Source organism: Microcaecilia unicolor, chromosome 2, assembly GCF_901765095.1.
Source record: "Microcaecilia unicolor chromosome 2, aMicUni1.1, whole genome shotgun sequence".
In the NCBI taxonomy this organism is placed as follows: domain Eukaryota; kingdom Metazoa; phylum Chordata; class Amphibia; order Gymnophiona; family Siphonopidae; genus Microcaecilia; species Microcaecilia unicolor.
In genome coordinates, this window is record NC_044032.1 from 166307078 (window position 1) to 166326421 (window position 19344).

Genomic DNA, 19344 nt, shown 5'->3' on the forward strand with positions numbered 1-19344 from the left:
TGTTTGTGTGTGTGTGAAAGTGAGAGAGGGTGGAGTAGACTGGTAGTGTTGTTTTTTTTTTGTTTTTGTTATGTTGTGTGTGTGTCTCAGAATGGAAAGGGTGGGTGGGATGTTGAGCTGACAGTGTTTTGGTGTAAGAGGGGGAGAAGGGTGGTTATATATTTAGGGTGAGAGTGAGTTTGTGTGTGTTTTTTGAGTTTTTCTTTTTTGTTTTGCGTGTGTGTTAATGGCAGTGCCTGCATTGTTTTTTTCTTCTTTACTGCTTCGTTAGGAGGGTGCCGTGATTTTGAAGATGTAGGACAACCTTTGAACTGATGTTTGGAAGGGTGGGGGTCTGTAGGCGCACAGGCGTTTGCTGACGGGAGGGTGGTGATAATGTATTTTCTTAATGGGGTAGGTCGACTTCTGAACTGATGTGTTAATGGGTGGGTGTTGATTCTCCACTGACCTGTTAAACAGAGCATAACTCTCAAATGCTTGTCAAAGATATTAGCCCGATAAAAAGTCTCGCTGCAGCTTGCTTGTTAACCCTTACTTTCCACAGATCCATGTGTGCTAATACAGCAGCTAGAATTCTCTCTCTGATCTGAATAACGCAACCTCCCTTATATGCCTGTGGGTTTCTTTTCTACTGCTTGAACAGGGTCTTGGAGTAGCAGGTTCATCTGAAATGGTTTGCGTTATTAACAGATTCTCATGTTTAAAGACCTGCTGCTTTGATTTATTGTGTCTGTAGTCGGGAGGGTGGAGATAATCTGTTTTCTTATTGGGTACTCGGGAGGTAGTCGTTCGGGGAGGAGGTGGAGTGCGGTGTTCCGACGTCGTAGAAGAGAGGGAGGGAAGATTTGGAGGGCGGTGTTTGTAGTAGAGAGGGAGTTATGTGGGTGCGTTTTGGGGCGGAGGGTATGTGAGGGGGGCTGTGGCCGGTTGATGTGGTCTTCTGTTCAGTTTTGATGGGCATTGGGTTTTATTCCGTGGTTGCAGGGAAGTGGTTTGGGGGGGGGGGGGGGGGGTTGTTGCATGTGTGTTGGTGTGGGGATTAACCTGTTGTCTCCGAAAGTGCTGATGCCCTTTTTCTTTCTTGTGAAGTTTTTTTTTTGCGCCGTTTGCGGGGGCTTTTTTTAAATACGTTGTAGGTGATGTTGACTTGCGCTGCTGTGCTGTGATTGGGCACAGTCGTTGGTGACACAACCGTAGGTGCGATGCGTCATCATGTCAGCAGATGGATACAGGAGCACGAATGCTTCAAGGTTTTTGTCCACACTGCCAGCTTCAGAATGTTGGAGGTGCGTTTTATTATATAGGATATGGCTTTGTGATACTATACCAGGTTCCTTTAATTATTGTTTCACTGTCTTCTAACTTTAGTTTCAGAAAGTTTACCTACTTATAGGTATGTAATTTGTAACAACATTGAGTTATAATGGTTTCTTGGTGACATTTCTTAAGTAGTGTTTCATTTATCATCACAGCTGTAATTATTTGTCTCAAATGTCATGCTTTCTATCATCAGCTGCTTTGAAGTGTAAAGTTGCTATGGGTTACTAATATATCATGCAATTTTCTGCATACCAACGAGAGTTCAAGCCCTATAGCTTTTATGATGCATGTCTTCAAGTTTTCTCTAAGGCACATATTTTCTGTTTTTATAAACTGTGATGCTCTTTATTAGCGTGTTGCAGCTCTTAGGAAATGATAGTGAACTAAGGGCCCTGTTTACTAAGCCGCACTAGAGGCGCGTTAGCATTTTTAGAACACGCTACGCATTAGTGCGTGCTAACCATGTAGATCCTCATAATATTCCTATGGACATCTACACTGTTAGCGCCTACACAGTGTGCTAATTATTAGCATGCTCTAAAAATGCTAGCACTCCTTAGTAAACAGAGCCCTAAGTTAATTTAGCTCTGTTTACCCCTTATCCCTCCACCAGTACACTATTGGAACAATACTTGTAATAGATTTAATAGAAGAAAAATAACTAGCCCCTAGTCAGCTTAGAATAAGTTGTCCAGAAAGTGTGGGAGGAAAATGTTTGCACCTTGTGTAAACTTTTAAATGTGTTGTAATTGATAAATATGGAAAAACTAAATTAAAATTTTTTATTGGAAGGTATATTTTTAAAGTTTAATGATCTAATGAAGCTATAAAATAGAGAAACACGAAGGCAGGTAAAGACCATATGGCCTAATCCAGTCTGCCTATCTATGCCATCTACTCTCCCTTTCACTCCCTCAGAGATTCTATGTACTTGTCCCAAGTTTTATTAAATTAAGATACAATTTTTGTCTCCACCAAGAGGCCATTCCACAAATTTACCACCTTTCCATGAAGAATTATTTCCTGAGGTTACTTCTGAGTCTGTCCCCTTTCACCTTCATCCTATTTCCCCTCGTTCCAGAGCTTCCTTTCAATTGAAGAAGACTTGTTTCCTGTACATTTACACCACGTAGGTAATTAAACAGCTGTGTCATATCTCCTCTTGTACAATTCTTTACACTCTTGTACATTTTTCTTACAGTGCTATCTAAAAAATACAATTCAAAATGCAATAAAATAAGGGGTCCTTTTAGTAAGCCATGGTAAAAAGTGGCCTGCGGTAGTAGGCGAGGGTTTTGGGCACGCAGAATTATTTTTCAGCATGCCTGTAAAAAAGGCCTCTTTTTTTTTTTTTTTATCCCCCCCCCCCCCCCCCCCCCCCCCCGAAAATGGACGTGCGGCAAAATCAAAATTGCTGCGCGTCCATTTTGGGTCTTTGACCTTACCGCCAGCCATAGACCTAGCGGTAAAGAATTTGGGCGGTAATGACCTATGTGCATCAGAGGCAACTTGTGCGCCAGAAAATAAAAAATATTTTTCAAACGTGCATAGTGGACGCGCGGCAAAACTGAAATTACTGCAACAGCCACGTGGTAGTCGGGCGGTAAGTTCATTTTGGCGCACATTGGGCGCACTTAGACGCTTATGTGACTTAGTTAAAGGGACCCTAAAATAGTAAAGTAGAAGGGTTTTCAGTGACCTACATATCAAACTCTTTTAATGTGAAAACAATTATAGGAAAATAGTAAAAATTAATAAGAAATCAAGTCTTGATTGCGTAAGTCTTCATAATCTTTGTCATTATAAACCCAAATAACTTCTGTTGCAAAATTGTTTTAACAAGCCTCATAAGAACTATAGCGCCTACCTGTATCCACTCACAGTAGTTAAGCTGATTCAAATACTTCTGAATAAAGAATCAAGCTGTTTCTTTTGCATGAGGTGAATTGTGAAACAAAGGTCTAAAATAAAAGTGAAGCTACCAAAGTATCTTCAGGATAACATTATGCAAAGGTACAGATTGAAGGAAGGCAATAATATTTCATTTGTTTGCCCAAAGGCATATTCTTGATGATACAATATATTTGACATGCTTATCAGTCAAAGCAGGTTGCCAAGCCAATGTACAGCACTTGAAGTACCACCATGTTTTGGCCCCACAATAGGTTCATCTGGCTGTTTTAAAAGCCCAAATATCACCTTAGCTTCCCACAACCAATCCTGTGTCCTGCCCTCGCGGAAGTTACATCAGACGAGGGAGGGAAGGCACGAAGGGAGGCAAATCCGATCTGCCGCTGCTGGCTGCGCTTTCAGTCACGGAGCGAGGTAACAGGTGAGGCGCTGTGATGATTTCAATGTGGGGGGGCCCAGCCCGGTGGTGGATGGAGCCGAGGGCGGGTGAGATCGGGGACTGTGGCGCCGGGCCCCCCTTGGAGGCCCGGGTTCGTGGAATTTTGCTCCCCCTGCCCCCCCTCTCAGCGACCCTGTGTCTATGCCTTTTGAAAATCAAGATACACAGTATCAACTGGCTCACCTTTATCCACTTGTTCATTCACCCCTTCAAGTAGATTGGTGAGTTAAGATTTCTCTTAATTAAATCCATGTTGACTTTGTGTCATTAAACTGTACTTATGTATATGCTCTGTAATTTTTTTCTTTAAAATAGTCTCTACCATTTTGCTCAGCACCGATGTCAGGCTCACCGGTCTATAATTTCTCGGATCTTTTCTGGAATCCTTTTTAAAAATTGGCATTACATTGGCCACCCTTCAATCTTCCAATACCATGCTTGATTTGAAAGATATTACATATTATTAACAAAAGCTCTGTGAGTTCATTTTTCAATTCTATCAGTGTTCTGGGATATATACGATCCGGTGCAGGTGATTTTCTGCTCCTTAGTTTGTCAAGTGGCCCTATTACATCTTCAGATTTACAGAGATTTGTTTGTTTCTCTGACTCATCAGCATTGAATACCATTTCTGGCACTGATATCTCTGTCACTTCTTCCTCAGTGAAAACCAAAGCAAAGAATTCATTTCATCTCTCTGCTTGTGATGAAAGTACTTTGGAAACAATATATTTAAAGAAAATAAAAGGTCCGGATGATCCTGGACACACACTGATAAACCACAATAAAAAAAAACTAAACTTATAGTGGAAAGGAAAGTATGAGTGAATTAATAGCAATCACTGTTGACTGTATGGTGGAACAGTGACAGAAAAATAGCAGAAAGAAATAAAAGCACAAATGCCCAATGCTACTGCAAACATGCAGATATGCTCCAAAAATAGTATGCATAACGTAAAAGTAATTGATAAATGAAACAATCAAACACAGGCAAACTAAAATGTAGCAACACTAAACAATGGGACCCCCCCCCCCCCACACACACACACACACACAAAGAATTACATATAAGTAAGGCACCATTAGTCTTGTAGATTTAAAAAAACATACTTGTTACAAAAGCTGAGGTAAAAGGGAAAATTTTAAAGACTCATCACTAGTGATTCTCAAACACTGCTTTGGTGCCAAACTAGTCAAACAGAAATGCCATGCATGCATCTAACTCTCTTTTTAAAGGCAACATCATAGCTATAAAAACAGGGATGTTTAAACCTTTGATTTAAAAATAAACCAACTAAAAATAATAATAATAAAAAAAAAAATGCAATGAATTGGTTCCATTAAGAAGAATAAAAGATCAAACCTAATCGTTGCCAACCAATGACATCAAGTGCACACTTAGGGGTACTTATACTAAGGTGCACTAATAAATTTAATACATACTAACAATTATCGCACACTAAATGTTAAGATGCCCATAGAAATATTATTGGTGTCTTATCATTTTGCATGCAATAATTAGCATGCACTAAGGGCCCTGTTTAATAAGCTGTATTATAGTGCATTGGCAGTATATGCACCTACAGTATACCTATAGGCGCCTACACAGTTAGCGTGTGCGCTAATTGTAGATGCGTTAAAAATGCTAACGTGCCTTAGTAAACAGGGCCCTATATCTATTAGCTTGCCTTAGTAAAAGGACCCCTAGATGCTAAAAGCCCATAGGTATAGAATTGGCTTTTAGCAGTTAGTGCACGCCAGTGGCTCCTAAACCTGGTCCTGGAGGCACCCCAACAAGTCAGGTTTTCAGGATATCCACAATGAATATTAATGAGAAATTTGCATGCAGTGAAGGCAATGTATACAAATCTCTCTCATGAATATTCGTTGCGGATATTCTGAAAATCTGACTGTCAGGGGTGCCTCCAGGACTAGGTTTGGGAACCACTGGTGCACGCTAATTCCTTTAACACATATTATGTCCACAGCGCTGCTTGATGAATTCCCCCTATGCGTGGTTATTAGCTGACTCCATTTTTTACCTAGCTTGCTATAGGAAAAACTGTAACATTTAATGATGTATTGACTACACAGTCACACAAAATGCAAAGAAAGAAGCTAAGTGTTATGAAATGTTCAAACAACCTGTTTATACATTAATAAAAATCAGTATACAAATATTTTAATTATGATTTATTCACGCTATGTTAAAGTTAATTATTTTCTATTTAGTTATATGTATTTCTGTTTAAAAATGGTGTGATCTGAATCAAATCTCTAATCTCTGAATCAAATCTCTAATTTGTCAAATTTAGGACTAGAGGGCCAGTCTTTGGAGATAGCAAACACTGTGGACATAAGAGGAGAGTACAATCGTGAGATTGCAATGAGAATTACTTCAACTGTCTACAGTCAAAATAGATTTTATACTGACTTAAATGGATATCAGGTAATTTCAGGCTATTAAAAATTGTGCTGCTTAGAGGAGGGTGGAGACTAAAGAAATGGAAGGGATTTGGATGAAACACTGTTAGTCTGATTCACTAAAGCTTTTGTCCTGTTCCGTGTGTATGGGGAAAGAAAAGCTTAATGAACCAGGCCCTAAATGGTTTACATAATATGAGTTATTGTGATCTATTTTGGTTATGTGCCACCTTGCTTAAAGATGTCAGCCTACTTCAAAAATCTTTCGTGGATCTATTATTTATATGAGATGGTGTAGAGAAATTCAACAAATCATTAAGAATTTTATCCATTAATGTTGAGCAGATAATTGTTTTCCTGAATCCAAAGAGCATATCCATAAACCAGCAGCTATTAAAATTTTGTTAAATGTAAATAAACAGCAGCACCATTAACTTCCAGAAGCTAGCTCAGTTGAATTTTTTTGTTCACTGATTGTTGATGGCATATTCTATACCTTCCCATTTATGGTGGTGTCCTAAGCAGATATTGCCTAAATTGAGCAATTCATTTTTCTTGAACAGTAATCAAAAGGACGAGAAAGTGACTAATTATAAAAAGTGGAACACATTTCAATCCATAAGTCCTAGAGCAAGAAAACACTCAGAACCCAAGCATTTCGTTTTCACCATGACTTTCTCACTGCTTGGTTGGGGCATGTTTTTAAAGTGTTTCCGCTACTTAATTCTATCTGTATTACACTTGAAAACAAAAAGTAAAAAAAAAATATTTGTTTTGCCTGTTTAACGTAATTATGTGATTGCTCACTGTTTTTCTAGTATTTGGTCCTTTTCTACTTTACTATTTTGGTATATTGCTGTTAATTTGTGGATGTTAGTTTGTGAAATTCTCTGAGGGCCTGTTTTGCCTTTGTAAAGTAGGTAAAAAAAAAAAAAAGAGCCTTGGGGCTTAGATTAGTTCAGAGAGTCTGCATACCCTGATGCATTTTTAAACTTATACCCCCCTTCACACACAAAGAGGCATATTTTCAAAGCACTTAGCCTTCCAAAGTTCCATAAGTTTCTATGGAACTGGAAGGCTAAGTGCTTTGAAAATATGCCTCAAAGCCTCTATTGCTTTATAGAGGTCCCAATAAATATTGATACTCAAACTGTCACACTCAGGTAATTTTGCTAATTGGTATCAGAGAGAGCTTGGGAAAAGTACATAGGAGCTCTAAGTGAGTGATAGGTAGAATAGATGTCATGGATGGGCAGACTGAATAGGCCATATAGAGGGGCATAATCGAACAGGGTGCCCAAGTTTTCCTGGGGCCGTCCTCGCAGGACGGCTCCATGAAGGGGCGGGGAAACCTGTATTATCGAAACAAGATGGGCGTCCATCTTTCATTTTGATAATACAGTCGGGGACGCCCAAATCTCAACATTTAGGTCGACCTTAGAGATGGTCGCCCCTGGTTTTCAGCAATAATGGAAACCGAGGATGCCCATCTCAGAAATGACCAAATCCAAGCCATTTGGTCGTGGGAGGAGCCAGCATTCGTAGTGAACTGGTCCCCCTGACATGCCAGGACACCAACCGGGCACCCTAGGGGCATCCAGGCACCCGTAGTCATATTCTCAGTGCAGGAAGCAGCACCGCCGATAGACATTTCGTGTAGTGTACTTTCCATTTCTGGAAACGTGTATTACTGAACATCTATGACCATTTAGCGCAGCCTTTTGCAAAATGTTTATTTTGGTTATTTTCGAATACCAGAAAACACTTATTTTTTTTTTTCTTTCATTATAGACTTTAGTTTTTGGATGTTTTGCAATAAATGTTTATTTGCCATTTGGACGTCATATTGAAAATGCCCCTACACATGTAATTTCCATATGATCTTAATATTTTCATATTTGTTAAAAGGTATCAGCAGTTTTGCGTCTCTTTTTTCTCTAATTATCGACTTATTTTTAGCAATGTATGTTATTCTTGCACCATTTTATAGCTTTAATAATATTATTTAAGAAACTTCCAAATTGGAAGACTGGACATCCAAATGACAGATGAAATTTAATGTGGACAAATGCAAGGTGATGCACATTGGAAAAAGTAATCCAAATCATAGGCTAGGTCCACCTCGGGGGTCTGCAAACAAGAAAAAGATCTAGGTGTCATCGTAGATAATGTTGAATAAGACCGAAAATACTATAGTGCCTCTGTATCACTCCATTGTGTGACCTCACCTTGAGTACTGCATTCAGTTATGGTTGCAGGATCTCAAACACGATATAGCTGAATTAGAAAAGGTTCATAGAAGAGCGACCAAAATGATAAAGGGATGGAACTCTTCTTGTATGAGGAAAGGCTAAAGAGGTTGGGGCTCTTCATCTTGGAAAAGAGATGGATGAGAGGAGATATGATTGATATCTACAAAATCCTGAGTGGTGTAGAGCAAGTAGAAGTAAGTTGATTTTTTCCTTTTTCCAAAAGTACAAAGACTAGGGGACACTCGAGAGAGTTACATGGAAATACTTCTAAAACAAATAGGAGGAAATATTTTTTCACTCAACAAGTAATCTCTGGAACTCTTTGCTGTAGGATGCAGTAACAGCAGTTAGCATATATGGATTTTAAAAAGGTTTGAAGAAGTTCCTGGATGAAAAGTCCATAGTCTGCTATTGAGACAGACACGGGGAAGCAACTGCTTACCCTGGTATTGGTAGCATGGCGTGTTTCCACGATTTGGGTTTCTGCCAGGTACTTGTGACCTGGCTTGGCCACTGTTGGAAACAGGATACTAGCCTACATGGACCACTGGTCTGACCCAGTATGGCTACTCTTATGTTCTTATGAGGTTAGGGCTCTTTATCTTGGAAAAGAGACAGCTAAGGGGGGATGTGATTGGGGTCTATAAAATCCTGAGTGTTGTAGAATGGAATTGATTTTTCACTGTTTCAAAAAGTAGAAAGGCCAGGGTACACTCAATGATATTACATGGAAATACTTTTAAAACAAATAGGAGAAAATATTTTTTCACTCAAAGAATAGTTAGACTCTGGAACTCATTGCTGGAGGATGTGATAATAGCAGTTAGCGTATCTGGGTTTAAAAAAGATTTGGATAAGTTACTGGAGGAAACGTTTATAGTCTGCTGTTGAGATAGACATGGGGGAAGCCACTTCTTCCTCCAGGATTGGTAACATGGAGTGTTGCCACAATTTGTGTTTCTGCCAGGTATTTGTGACCTGGATTTACCACTTTTGAAAGCAGGATACTGGGCTAGATGAACCATTAGTCTGACCCACTATTGCTATTCTTATGTTTTTTCTTGGTCTTATTATAGTTACCCAGAAATCCTAGACCATGACATAAAAAATTGCCTTACTGGGTCAGACCAAAAGTCAGTCTAACCCAGTATCCTAACAGTGGCCAGCTCAGGTTGCAAGTATTTGGCAGAGTCCCTAAAAGTAGCAACATTCCATGCTATTTATCCCCAGGAATAAGCAGTCACTTTTTCCTCAGGTCTGCTTTAAGAATGGTTTATGGATTTTACTTCCAGTAATTTATCTATACTCTTTTAAAACTCAGCCACACTAACTACTCTTACTGCAACATCGTGCAAAGATTTCCAGCACTTAAGCTTGCATTGAGTAAAAAAAAAAAAGGTTTTTTTTTTTTTCCCTATTACTATGTAACTTAATGTTGTGTTTCCTAGTTTTTGTACTTTTTGAAAGAGTAACCAGTCAGTTCATGATTACCCATCCTACTCCACTTAGGATTTTGTAGAACTCTATCATATCCCCCTCTCAGCTGTATTTTTCCAGGCTGAAGAGTTATAATCTCTTTAGCCTTTCCTCATGTGAAATTTGTTCTGTCCCCTTGACCATTATGTTCCCCTTTCTTTGTACCTTTTCTAATTCTGATATATTGATTTAGATTTGGCTACAAGAATTGCATATAATTCTCAAGGTGTGGAGTGATTTAGAGTGATATGGAGGCACTTTGATAACTATTTGTTTTATTCTCGATTCTTTCCTAAAAATTTCTAACATTTTGCTTGATTTTTTTTTATACCTGCCACTTCACACTAAACAGAAGATTTCAATGTATGGTCCACAGCCTAATGTGGGACTTAGCATCATGTATCTGTAATTTGGTTTATTCTTTGTGGAATGTGGATTGTTAGCTGATGTTTTCTCCCTCTGTGCATTGTTTGATCTTTTGTCTCCCTCATTTAAGCTTTCCATTTTCACTGGTACCATGAACTACTGTACATTCAATATTAATCTAAATTAATGCATAAAGGTAAGGAGAAACAACCTAAAACAGCAAAATCTTTGTTCCTTTTATGTAGGCTCACTTGTGATAAGACGTATGGGTGCAATTTCTTGTTTTGAAGGGGCAAAGAATGCATAAAAATGGGATAGGATAATTCTGTTTTGAATGTACTTTCCTGTTTCAGAATCATTTGTTCTTATTGCTGATGTTGTGGTGTTACAGATTCAACCTAGACAGACTATGAGCAAATTGCCTCTTCAAGCAAATGTCTACCCAATGACTTCAATGATTTACATTCAAGATAATGCTGTACGTTTGACACTTCTGTCCGCTCAGTCCTTAGGAGTTGCAAGTCTAAAAAATGGTAAATATCACAGAGCTTTACCAAACCTAAAAATTTAACACATTTAATTCCCCCCCCCCCCCCCCCACACACATTTTTACAAAGCCGTTCGACAATGCTGACAAGGCCCATTCAAAGTGAATGGACTGTGTCAGCACTACCTCACCAGCAGTCACTAGCGAGACTTTGTAAAAGATGAGGGATGCAATGTAACATTTTCAATCAATAAATCTGAGATGGGTAAAAACATAAGAAAACAAGTGGCCAGCGCATGCTGCTGATAAAATTCTTTCTAGTCCGTTATCTTTGTGTGTATGTGTGTGTCTGTCCTGGAGGAGATAGAGATGGGTAGTTTGAACAGAGCCTTCCCTAGGTTTAAAAAGAATAATTAAAAGAGGGTGTGGAGTCGGGAATCCTACCAAGATGACTGATGACTGTGTAAAGCTTGTGCTCCACTATTCACCAATGAAAATCTTTCTCCAGCCTTGTCTAATCATGCAATTCAACTTTAGAATCTTCTCTAGGTGTTTGCTAGATGTTCAGAAGCAAGGTAAATGAAATTAAATTTGTAGTGAGAATCACTGGTAAGAGGACAAAACAAGATCCGCCTACCCCTGCCAAGATGGAAGCAGCAAATGAACTTTGAGGCTCTTGAGCTTGTTCTGCTTACTTACCTCATATTAAAAACATTATGCACAAAAATGCAGGCAATTTACATGAATTTAAGGCAGACATAATATACCTGGCTACTCAGTTCAATACATTTAAAGATAGTACAACATATATAGAGGAGTGTGCCTCAAATTTAGAATACACCATGCAGCAAACATACCAGAATAGGAAGGACCTGGCTGAATTGAAATCAGAATTTAAAGAAGTCAGTAACCTCAATGTCTGTAATAACCTGAATTCCCAGCTTACCTAAAGAATGGAAACAACCCAGCCAGTCCTGTTCATTGAAGAATTTCGGCCAAAATTGTTGGGATTGCAATTGCAACATCCTTATGAGGTAGAAAGAGAGCACATCATTTACCCAGCCAGCAAAAACCCAGGAATGCTGTAAAGTTTTTTTTTTGCTTATAAAAGTCCTGCAATTTCTCCCAAGTAGTTGAGATTTTTGTTTTACATGACTAAAGTGAAAGTACCAATCCTTTGGCAAGGTAATTAAATCAGTATTGTCTAGGACTTGCAGAATCTAAAGCATTGAATTGTCAAAAAATTTTGGTATTCCACCTGTAACTTAAATATATAGGGTTATGATATGACATCTTTTAAATACATAAGTACTGCCACACTGGGACAGATCCATCAGGCCCAGCATCCTGTTTCCAACAGTGGCCAATCCAGGTCACAAATGCCCGACAAGATCTGAAAAATGTGCAAAACATTTTATACTGCTTATCCCAGGAATAAGCAGTGGATTTTCCCCAAGTCAATTTAATAATGTCCAGACCTTTTTTTAAACCCCACTAAACTAACCGTCTTTACCACATTCTCTGGCAATGAATGCCAGAGTTTAATTACATGTTAAGTGAAGAAACATTTTCTCTGATTCGTATTAAATTTGCTGCTTTGTAGCATCATCGCATTCCCCCTAGTCCTAGTATTTTTGGAAAAAGTAAACAAGTGATTCACGTCTACCCGTTCCACTCCACTCATTATTTTATAAACCTCTATCATATCACCCCTCAGCCGTCTTTTCTCCAAGCAGAAGAACCCTAGATACTTCAACCTTTCCTCATAAGAAAGTCATCCCATCCCCTTTATCATTTCCGTCGCCCTTCTCTGCACCTTTTCTAATTCCACTATACCTTTTTTGAGATTCGGTGACCAGAATTGAACACAATATTCGAGGTACAGTCGCACCCTGGACCGATACAAAGGCATTATAATGTCCTCACTTTTGTTTTCCATTCCTTTCCTAATAATACCTAACATTCTATTTGCTTTCTTAGCCGTCGCATCACACTGAGCAGAGGGTTTCAACGTATCAACAATGATGCTGAGATCCCATCTTCTCTTACCAACATTCAAACTATAAGAATTGTACTTGTTATCACGAAATGATTGTCATAACCACACTCTGTAAGCCACTTTGAGCCTACAAATAGGTGAGAAAAGGTGGGATACAAATGCAATAAATAAATAAATAACTCCTAACATGGAACCCTGCATTACGTAGCTATAATTTGGGTTCCTCTTTCCCACATGCATCACTTTGCACTTGTTCACATTAAAAGTCATCTGCCATTTAGACGCCCAGTCTCCCAGTCTCATAAGGTCCGCTTGTAATTTTTCACAATCCTCTCGTGATTTAACAACTTTGAATAACTTTGCAAATTTAATTACCTCACTAGTTACTCCCATCTCTAGATCATTTATAAATATGTTAAAAAGCAGCGGTCCCAGCACAGACCCCTGGGGAACCCCACTATCTACCCTTCTCCATTGAGAATACTGACCATTTAACCCTACTCTGTTTTCTATCCTTTAACCAGTTTTTAATCCACAATGACTCTCCAATTTCTTCTGGAGTCTTTCATGAAGTACTTTGTCAAACGCCTTTTGAAATTCCAGATACACAATATCAACCAGTTTGCCTTTATACACATGTTTGTTCACCCCTTCAAAGAAATGTAATAGATTGGTGAGGCAAGATTTCCCATCTCTAAATCCATGTTGGCTTTGTCTCATTAATCCATGCTTTTGAATATGCTCTGTAATTTTGTTCTTTATAATAACCGCTACCATTTTGCCTGTAACCGATGTTAGGCTCACCGGTCTATAATTTCACCGATCCCCTCTGGAACCTTTTTTAAATATCGGCGTTACATGGGCTACCCTCCAATCTTCTGGTACCGCACTCTATTTTAAAGATAAATTACATATTACTAACAATAGTTCTGCCAGTTCATTTTTCAATTCTATCAGTACTCTTGGTTGAGTACTATCTAGTCCAGGAGATTTGCTGCTCTTCTATTTGTCAAATTGCCCCATTACATCCTCAAGGTTTATAGAGATTTCATTCAGTTTCTTCGACTCATCAGCTTTGAATACCATTTTTGGCACTGGTATCTCTCCCAAATCTTCCTTGGTGAGCACCAAAACAAAGAATTCATTTAATTTCTCCACTATGGCAATGTCTTCCCTGATTGCGTCTTTTAGCCCTCGGTCATCTAGCTGTCCAACCGCTTCTTTTGCTGGCTTAAATTTACTATCCAGCTCATTTTCGAAAGAGAAAGACGCCCATATTTCGACCCAAATCGGAAGATGGGCGCCTTTCTCCCATGGGCGCCTAAATCGGTATTATCGAAAGCCGATTTTGGGTGCCTCCAACTGCAGTCTGTCGCGGGAATGAACAAAGTTGACGGAGGCGGGACTGGGTGTGTTTATCGGCCGAGGAGAGATGGGCGCACTCGGCCGATAATGGAAAAAAGAAGGGCGCCAGAAGCGAGAATTTCGGTCACTTTTTTGGACCCTTTTTTTCACGAACAAGTCCCCAAAAAGTGCCCCAACTGCCCAGATGACCACCGGAAGGAATCAGGGATGACCTCCCCTGACTCCCCCAGTGGTCACTAACCCCCTCCCACCAAAAAAAAGAACTTTAAAAACTTTTTTTTCAGCCTGTATGCCAGCCTTAAATGTTATACCCAGCTCCATCACAGCAGTATGCAGGTCCCTGGAGCAGTTGTTATTGGGTGCAGTGGACTTCAGGCAGGTGGACCCAGGCCCATCCCCCCACTACCTGTTACACTTGTGCTGCTAAATGGGAGTGCTCCAAACCACCCCCCCAAACCCACTGTACCCACATCTAGGTGCCCCCCTTCAGCCATAAGTGCTATGGTAATGGTGTAGAGTTGTGGGCAGTGGGTTTTGGGGGGCTCAGCACCTAAGGTAAGGGAGCTATGGACTTGGGAGGTATTTTGATTTTTTTTTTTAATTGTTACAAGTGCCCCGGCATGTGAGGGGGACCAGTGCACTACGAATCCTGGCCCCTCCCACGACCAAATGCCTTGGATTTGTTCGTTTTTGAGCTGGGCGCCTTCGGTTTCCATTATCGCTGAAAACAGATACCGCCCAGCTCAAATCCGCCCAAACCCGATGCATTTGCTCGGCACAAACCGTATTATTGAAACAAAAGATGGACGCCCATCTTTTTCGAAAATACGGTCTGTCCCGCCCCTTCGCAGACCCGTCCTCGGAGATAGGCTCCCATAGAGATGGGCGTTCGCGTTCGATTATGCCCCTCTGTGTTTTTGCCTCCAACGCAATCTTTGTTTCAAAGTTACTCTTTGCTTTCCTTATCAGTGCTTTGCATTTGACTTAACGTTCTTTATGCTGCTTCTTATTATTTTCAGTCGCTTCCTTGTTCCAGTGAAACTGAAGGTTACACTTAAAAATAAACACACATATCTTTAAAGCATTCAGTGTGCCTGAGTTGCCACTCATGGACTACAGAAAACTTCTAACAGTAAACATTGAGGCACTAATAACTACTGTTTCTTTTCAGAGACATATGTGATAAAGCGTTTACAAAAAATTGCAATACATTGTATTAGTTTTCTTCAAACTTACAGTGTAAACAGTTAAACGAAAGAGAAGCATTGTAAGTATCAAAAATATGAGTGTTCAATATCTGTGAGAGCTATATATTTGATAGATAATCCTATAAATATGACCATCATCTAAGAGCAAGGAGTTCATTGTGAGTACCAAATAGAAGATATTTCTCAAACTTACAAATTTGGCATGTAGTGTTCCACCAAAACTGACTGAATGTAAAGATGCTATTTTCCAATTAGCATACACCTTCTGTATTGCTACTGCAATTAACAAGTCAAACTCATCTGATCCTCCATGAATGTCTTGTCTAATCATAAATGAAAGAAAATAATATCAGTTGTAAGCTATGTCTGTCTTAAAAATCCCTTGAATTTCTTTCCATATCATAGTCTAAAATGTTTGAAGTCAGGAGCATTCAAAAACTTCCCCCGATACTATTTAAGTGGCCAGACATGGCTGCTGCACAAAAAAGAAACAGGTGGAAAAACAACTTCAAGAGATCAATCCAAGACAAGGGGTGAGATGCTCCAGAAAAACTTTATTAGGGACCCAACACGGTCCGTGTTTCGGTTTTTAAAAAAACCTTCATCAGGGGTCAATCAGTAGTTGCACAGAGGATATACTGACAGACAAAGGAGCTCATAAAATGTAGTCTCTTACATAAAATAGAAAGTGTTGCCTCGTACCAACAGATTCAATTTGAAATAGTATTGAAAAATAGTATTTCAAATTGAATCTGTTGGTACGAGGCAACACTTTCTATTTTATGTAAGAGACTACATTTTATGAGCTCCTTTGTCTGTCAGTATATCCTCTGTGCAACTACTGATTGACCCCTGATGAAGGTTTTTTTAAAAACCGAAACACGGACCGTGTTGGGTCCTTAATAAAGTTTTTCTGGAGCATCTCACCCCTTGTCTTGGATTGATCTCTTGAAGTTGTTTTTCCACCTGTTTCTTTTTTGTGTTGAACTTTTGTGGAAATTTTGGACCTTTTTTGTTTCTGCGGTTGTCAGACATGGCTGCTGACCAGTTAAATAACATATCAGCATCTAACTACTAAACGTCAGCAGGAGATAGCCAGTTATCTCTGCTGAATATTGCCGGTTAGCGCCTGGCTGGTTAGGCGCAGATATTCAGCTCAAAACTGCATAAATAGCAGGCCTATCTTCAACCACTAAAAAGTTAACCAGCTAGCGCTGAATATTTGCATAACTGGTTAACTTTTTAGCAGTTAATAAACCCCTGGATATTCCATTCCAGTTGCTAGAAACCGTCTGGAATGGAATATCCAGGTTTAACGCCATTGACGGACAGCAAAGCATTCCTTGTCGCCAGCTGAATATCGGGCCCTATGTAAGTGATCCCAAATGAAGTCCACAATGTCAAAACTTGTTAGTCACTTAAACCCACTCTCCAAATTTTTTGCAAAGTTCAAAGAGCTCTTTATGCCAAAATAAAAAAGAGAGAGATTGAATCTTATTAGCCTATCATGTTGGGTGTTCACTTTCATCCAAAGCTGACGGCATTTGAAAAGAGCATCCGTAAGATTTTCATCTTTTAACCAAACTTTTTCTAGGCATTTAACAAATTTGTGATGCTAAAAGTTGAGCAGCTTATAGACTTTAGATACTACATGGTCTTCAGCTATTCTAAATGTACAAAGATGTCAAATATTTGGCTCTTCAGAATCATAATAATGAGAGTGTAGTGGTGTTCAAGACTATATTTCAGTTGAAGCCAATAATAGAGAGTGGAGTAACTCATATTGTCTTTGTAAATCTTGAAAAGACAAAAATTGCGCTTCATGTACAATATGGTCCAATGTCCAGATGCCTTTCTGTTGCCATGAAGTTCATGATAATACTCATTGCCCTATTTTTATTTTTGAATTATGGGGCAAACAAAAAGCACCAAGAGCCTTTAAAAAAGGAACAGTTCTTTAATTCATGGACCTGACATGGGCCATGTTAGGGCACATATCTACTGTGTCAGGGATCATAAAAGCAAATGGATGCCAGATACAGCAAGCCCAAGTCTGGGGTATTAACTATTGTGACAATCGATTGTGTTGTGCCTATAGACCAAAACCAAAAGCCCAAAGATAAATTCCGAGGACATTCAATTTTAATGTTCCAAACTGTTTATTCATCAAGAAACATATAGGAAAAACCCAACATGGGCTGTGTTTTGGTATGATAGCCTTCATCAGGGGTTCTCATAGAAAAACATAAACACAAATAACAAAAATAAGTAAAATACTTAATATAATGAAACAAAAAATATATATACATAAAGATAGTGACTATAAAAATAAGTGCACAAAAACAATACTGATTACATATATTTGTGATAAATAATTAGAAATGTGAATTGTGATATAAATGTGAGTCACATAATTTAGCAGACAAAAAGAAAATACTATCTATATAAAAAAGTGAAAATTATTTGTGAAAAGGGGTATATTTAAAAGTCATATTTTAAAAGACATGTATTTCAAAATAATATATTTCAAGTATATTTTAAAAGAGACCAGAAAGGATGTTAACAATGAGGATCACACATAACTGAATACCTGTTTGGAGTTAATGAATCTACAACAAGGTATATAAACACTCTGCTCTGTTGAAAAACAGATATGATATGCTAAAATAGAAAAAACATATTGTAATGTCACACCAGGGCGTGGCACAGTCTATATCACCCTCTTACATTTTCCTTGGAAGAGGTCAAGAAAAATCCCCCCGATCCAGATCCCACTCCGGTCCAGGACTTCCAACTCTCCAGCTCAGACACTACACAGCAACCAGGTTCCAAAATATAAAGAGCTTTTATTCAGCACAAAGAATTAGATTCCATAAGCAAAGTTTAGTCTGCAAAACACAGCACAAGTTCCCCTCACATGTGACTCATGATTCACAGAAAAATATGAACCCAAAAGAATTAATGCAAAAACTGCACAGGAAGGTTTTTTTCTTTTCTTCTCTAACCCAGCTTGCATTTTAAGTCCATAGCAGTTCATAAGTTTCTCATAAGTTTGAACCAGCGTTTCCAGCAAGGGCGTAGCTACATGGGGGCAGGGGCCCCTGTAGATTTGGCCCTGCCCCCCCCCCCCCCCCGCTGCCAACCTTCCCCCGCCGCCGTCGGGTACCTTTGCTGGCGGGGGTCCCCAACCCCTGCCAGCCAAAGTCCTGTTCTCCGGCGCGGCTGCGTTGCTGCTGATCTGCAAGGGCAGGCTTCTGTTTCTGAGTCTGATGTCCTGCACAGAAACAGAAGCCTGCCCTTGCAGATCAGCAATGCGGCCACACCAGAGAAGAAGACTTCGGGGGTTAGGGACCCCCGCCAGCAAAGGTATGCAGTGGCGGGAAGAGAGGGTCGAAAGGGTTGGCGCTAGGGGGGGTCAAAGGTGGTGGTGGCAGCATGGAGGTCAAAATGGGGGGGGGGGTTAAAAATGGCAGGGGGGTTGGCAGCGCTGGGGTGGGGATAAAATGTGCCTCCTTGCCTCGGGCTCTGGACCCCCTCCCGCCGAAGTCTGGCTACACTTCTGGTTTCCAGGACATAGCCTAGAGCTGTGCCCTTATGAACCTCTTTCTGACCGTTACTGGTGCATATAGCCCAGTATCCTGTTTTCCAAACAGTGGCCAAGTCAGGTCACAAGTACCTGGCAGAAACCCAGATTGTGGCAACAGTCCATACTATAAATCCCAGGGCAAGTTGTTGCGTCCCATGTTTGTCTCAATAGCAGACTATGGACTTTTCCTCCAGGAATTTGTCCAAACCTTTTTTTAACCCAGATATACTAACCGCTGTTCCCACAACCTCCGGCAAAGAGTTCCAGAGCTTTAACTATTCATTGAGTGAAAAAATATTTTCTCCTATGATTTGAAAAACATAATCAAAAATGAAAAATTAAACACTCCAAGCTTAGAATGAATAAACTTAGCTTTTTCAAGGCTGGCTTGGTAACCCCACAATCCAACTGTTAACTTTCATTATCCAGTATAACACCCAAAATTTTTATGGGTTTATCCAGCACAAAATGATTTTCATCAATCGACAGATTTCATGTTTGTTCTGTTCTA

At 39.6% G+C, this 19344-nt stretch overlaps 1 protein-coding gene across 1 annotated transcript in view; it reads left to right on the forward strand.

Annotated features, from left to right (window-relative positions):
* The window catches only part of MAN2A1 (mannosidase alpha class 2A member 1), a 228043-nt gene that overhangs the window by 165950 nt on the left and 42749 nt on the right, over positions 1-19344 (forward strand). The window contains exons 17-18 of the mRNA XM_030193463.1: positions 5986-6119; positions 10580-10721. Coding sequence (XP_030049323.1) covers positions 5986-6119; positions 10580-10721 — 276 coding nt within the window. The remainder of the gene's footprint in view (positions 1-5985; positions 6120-10579; positions 10722-19344) is intronic.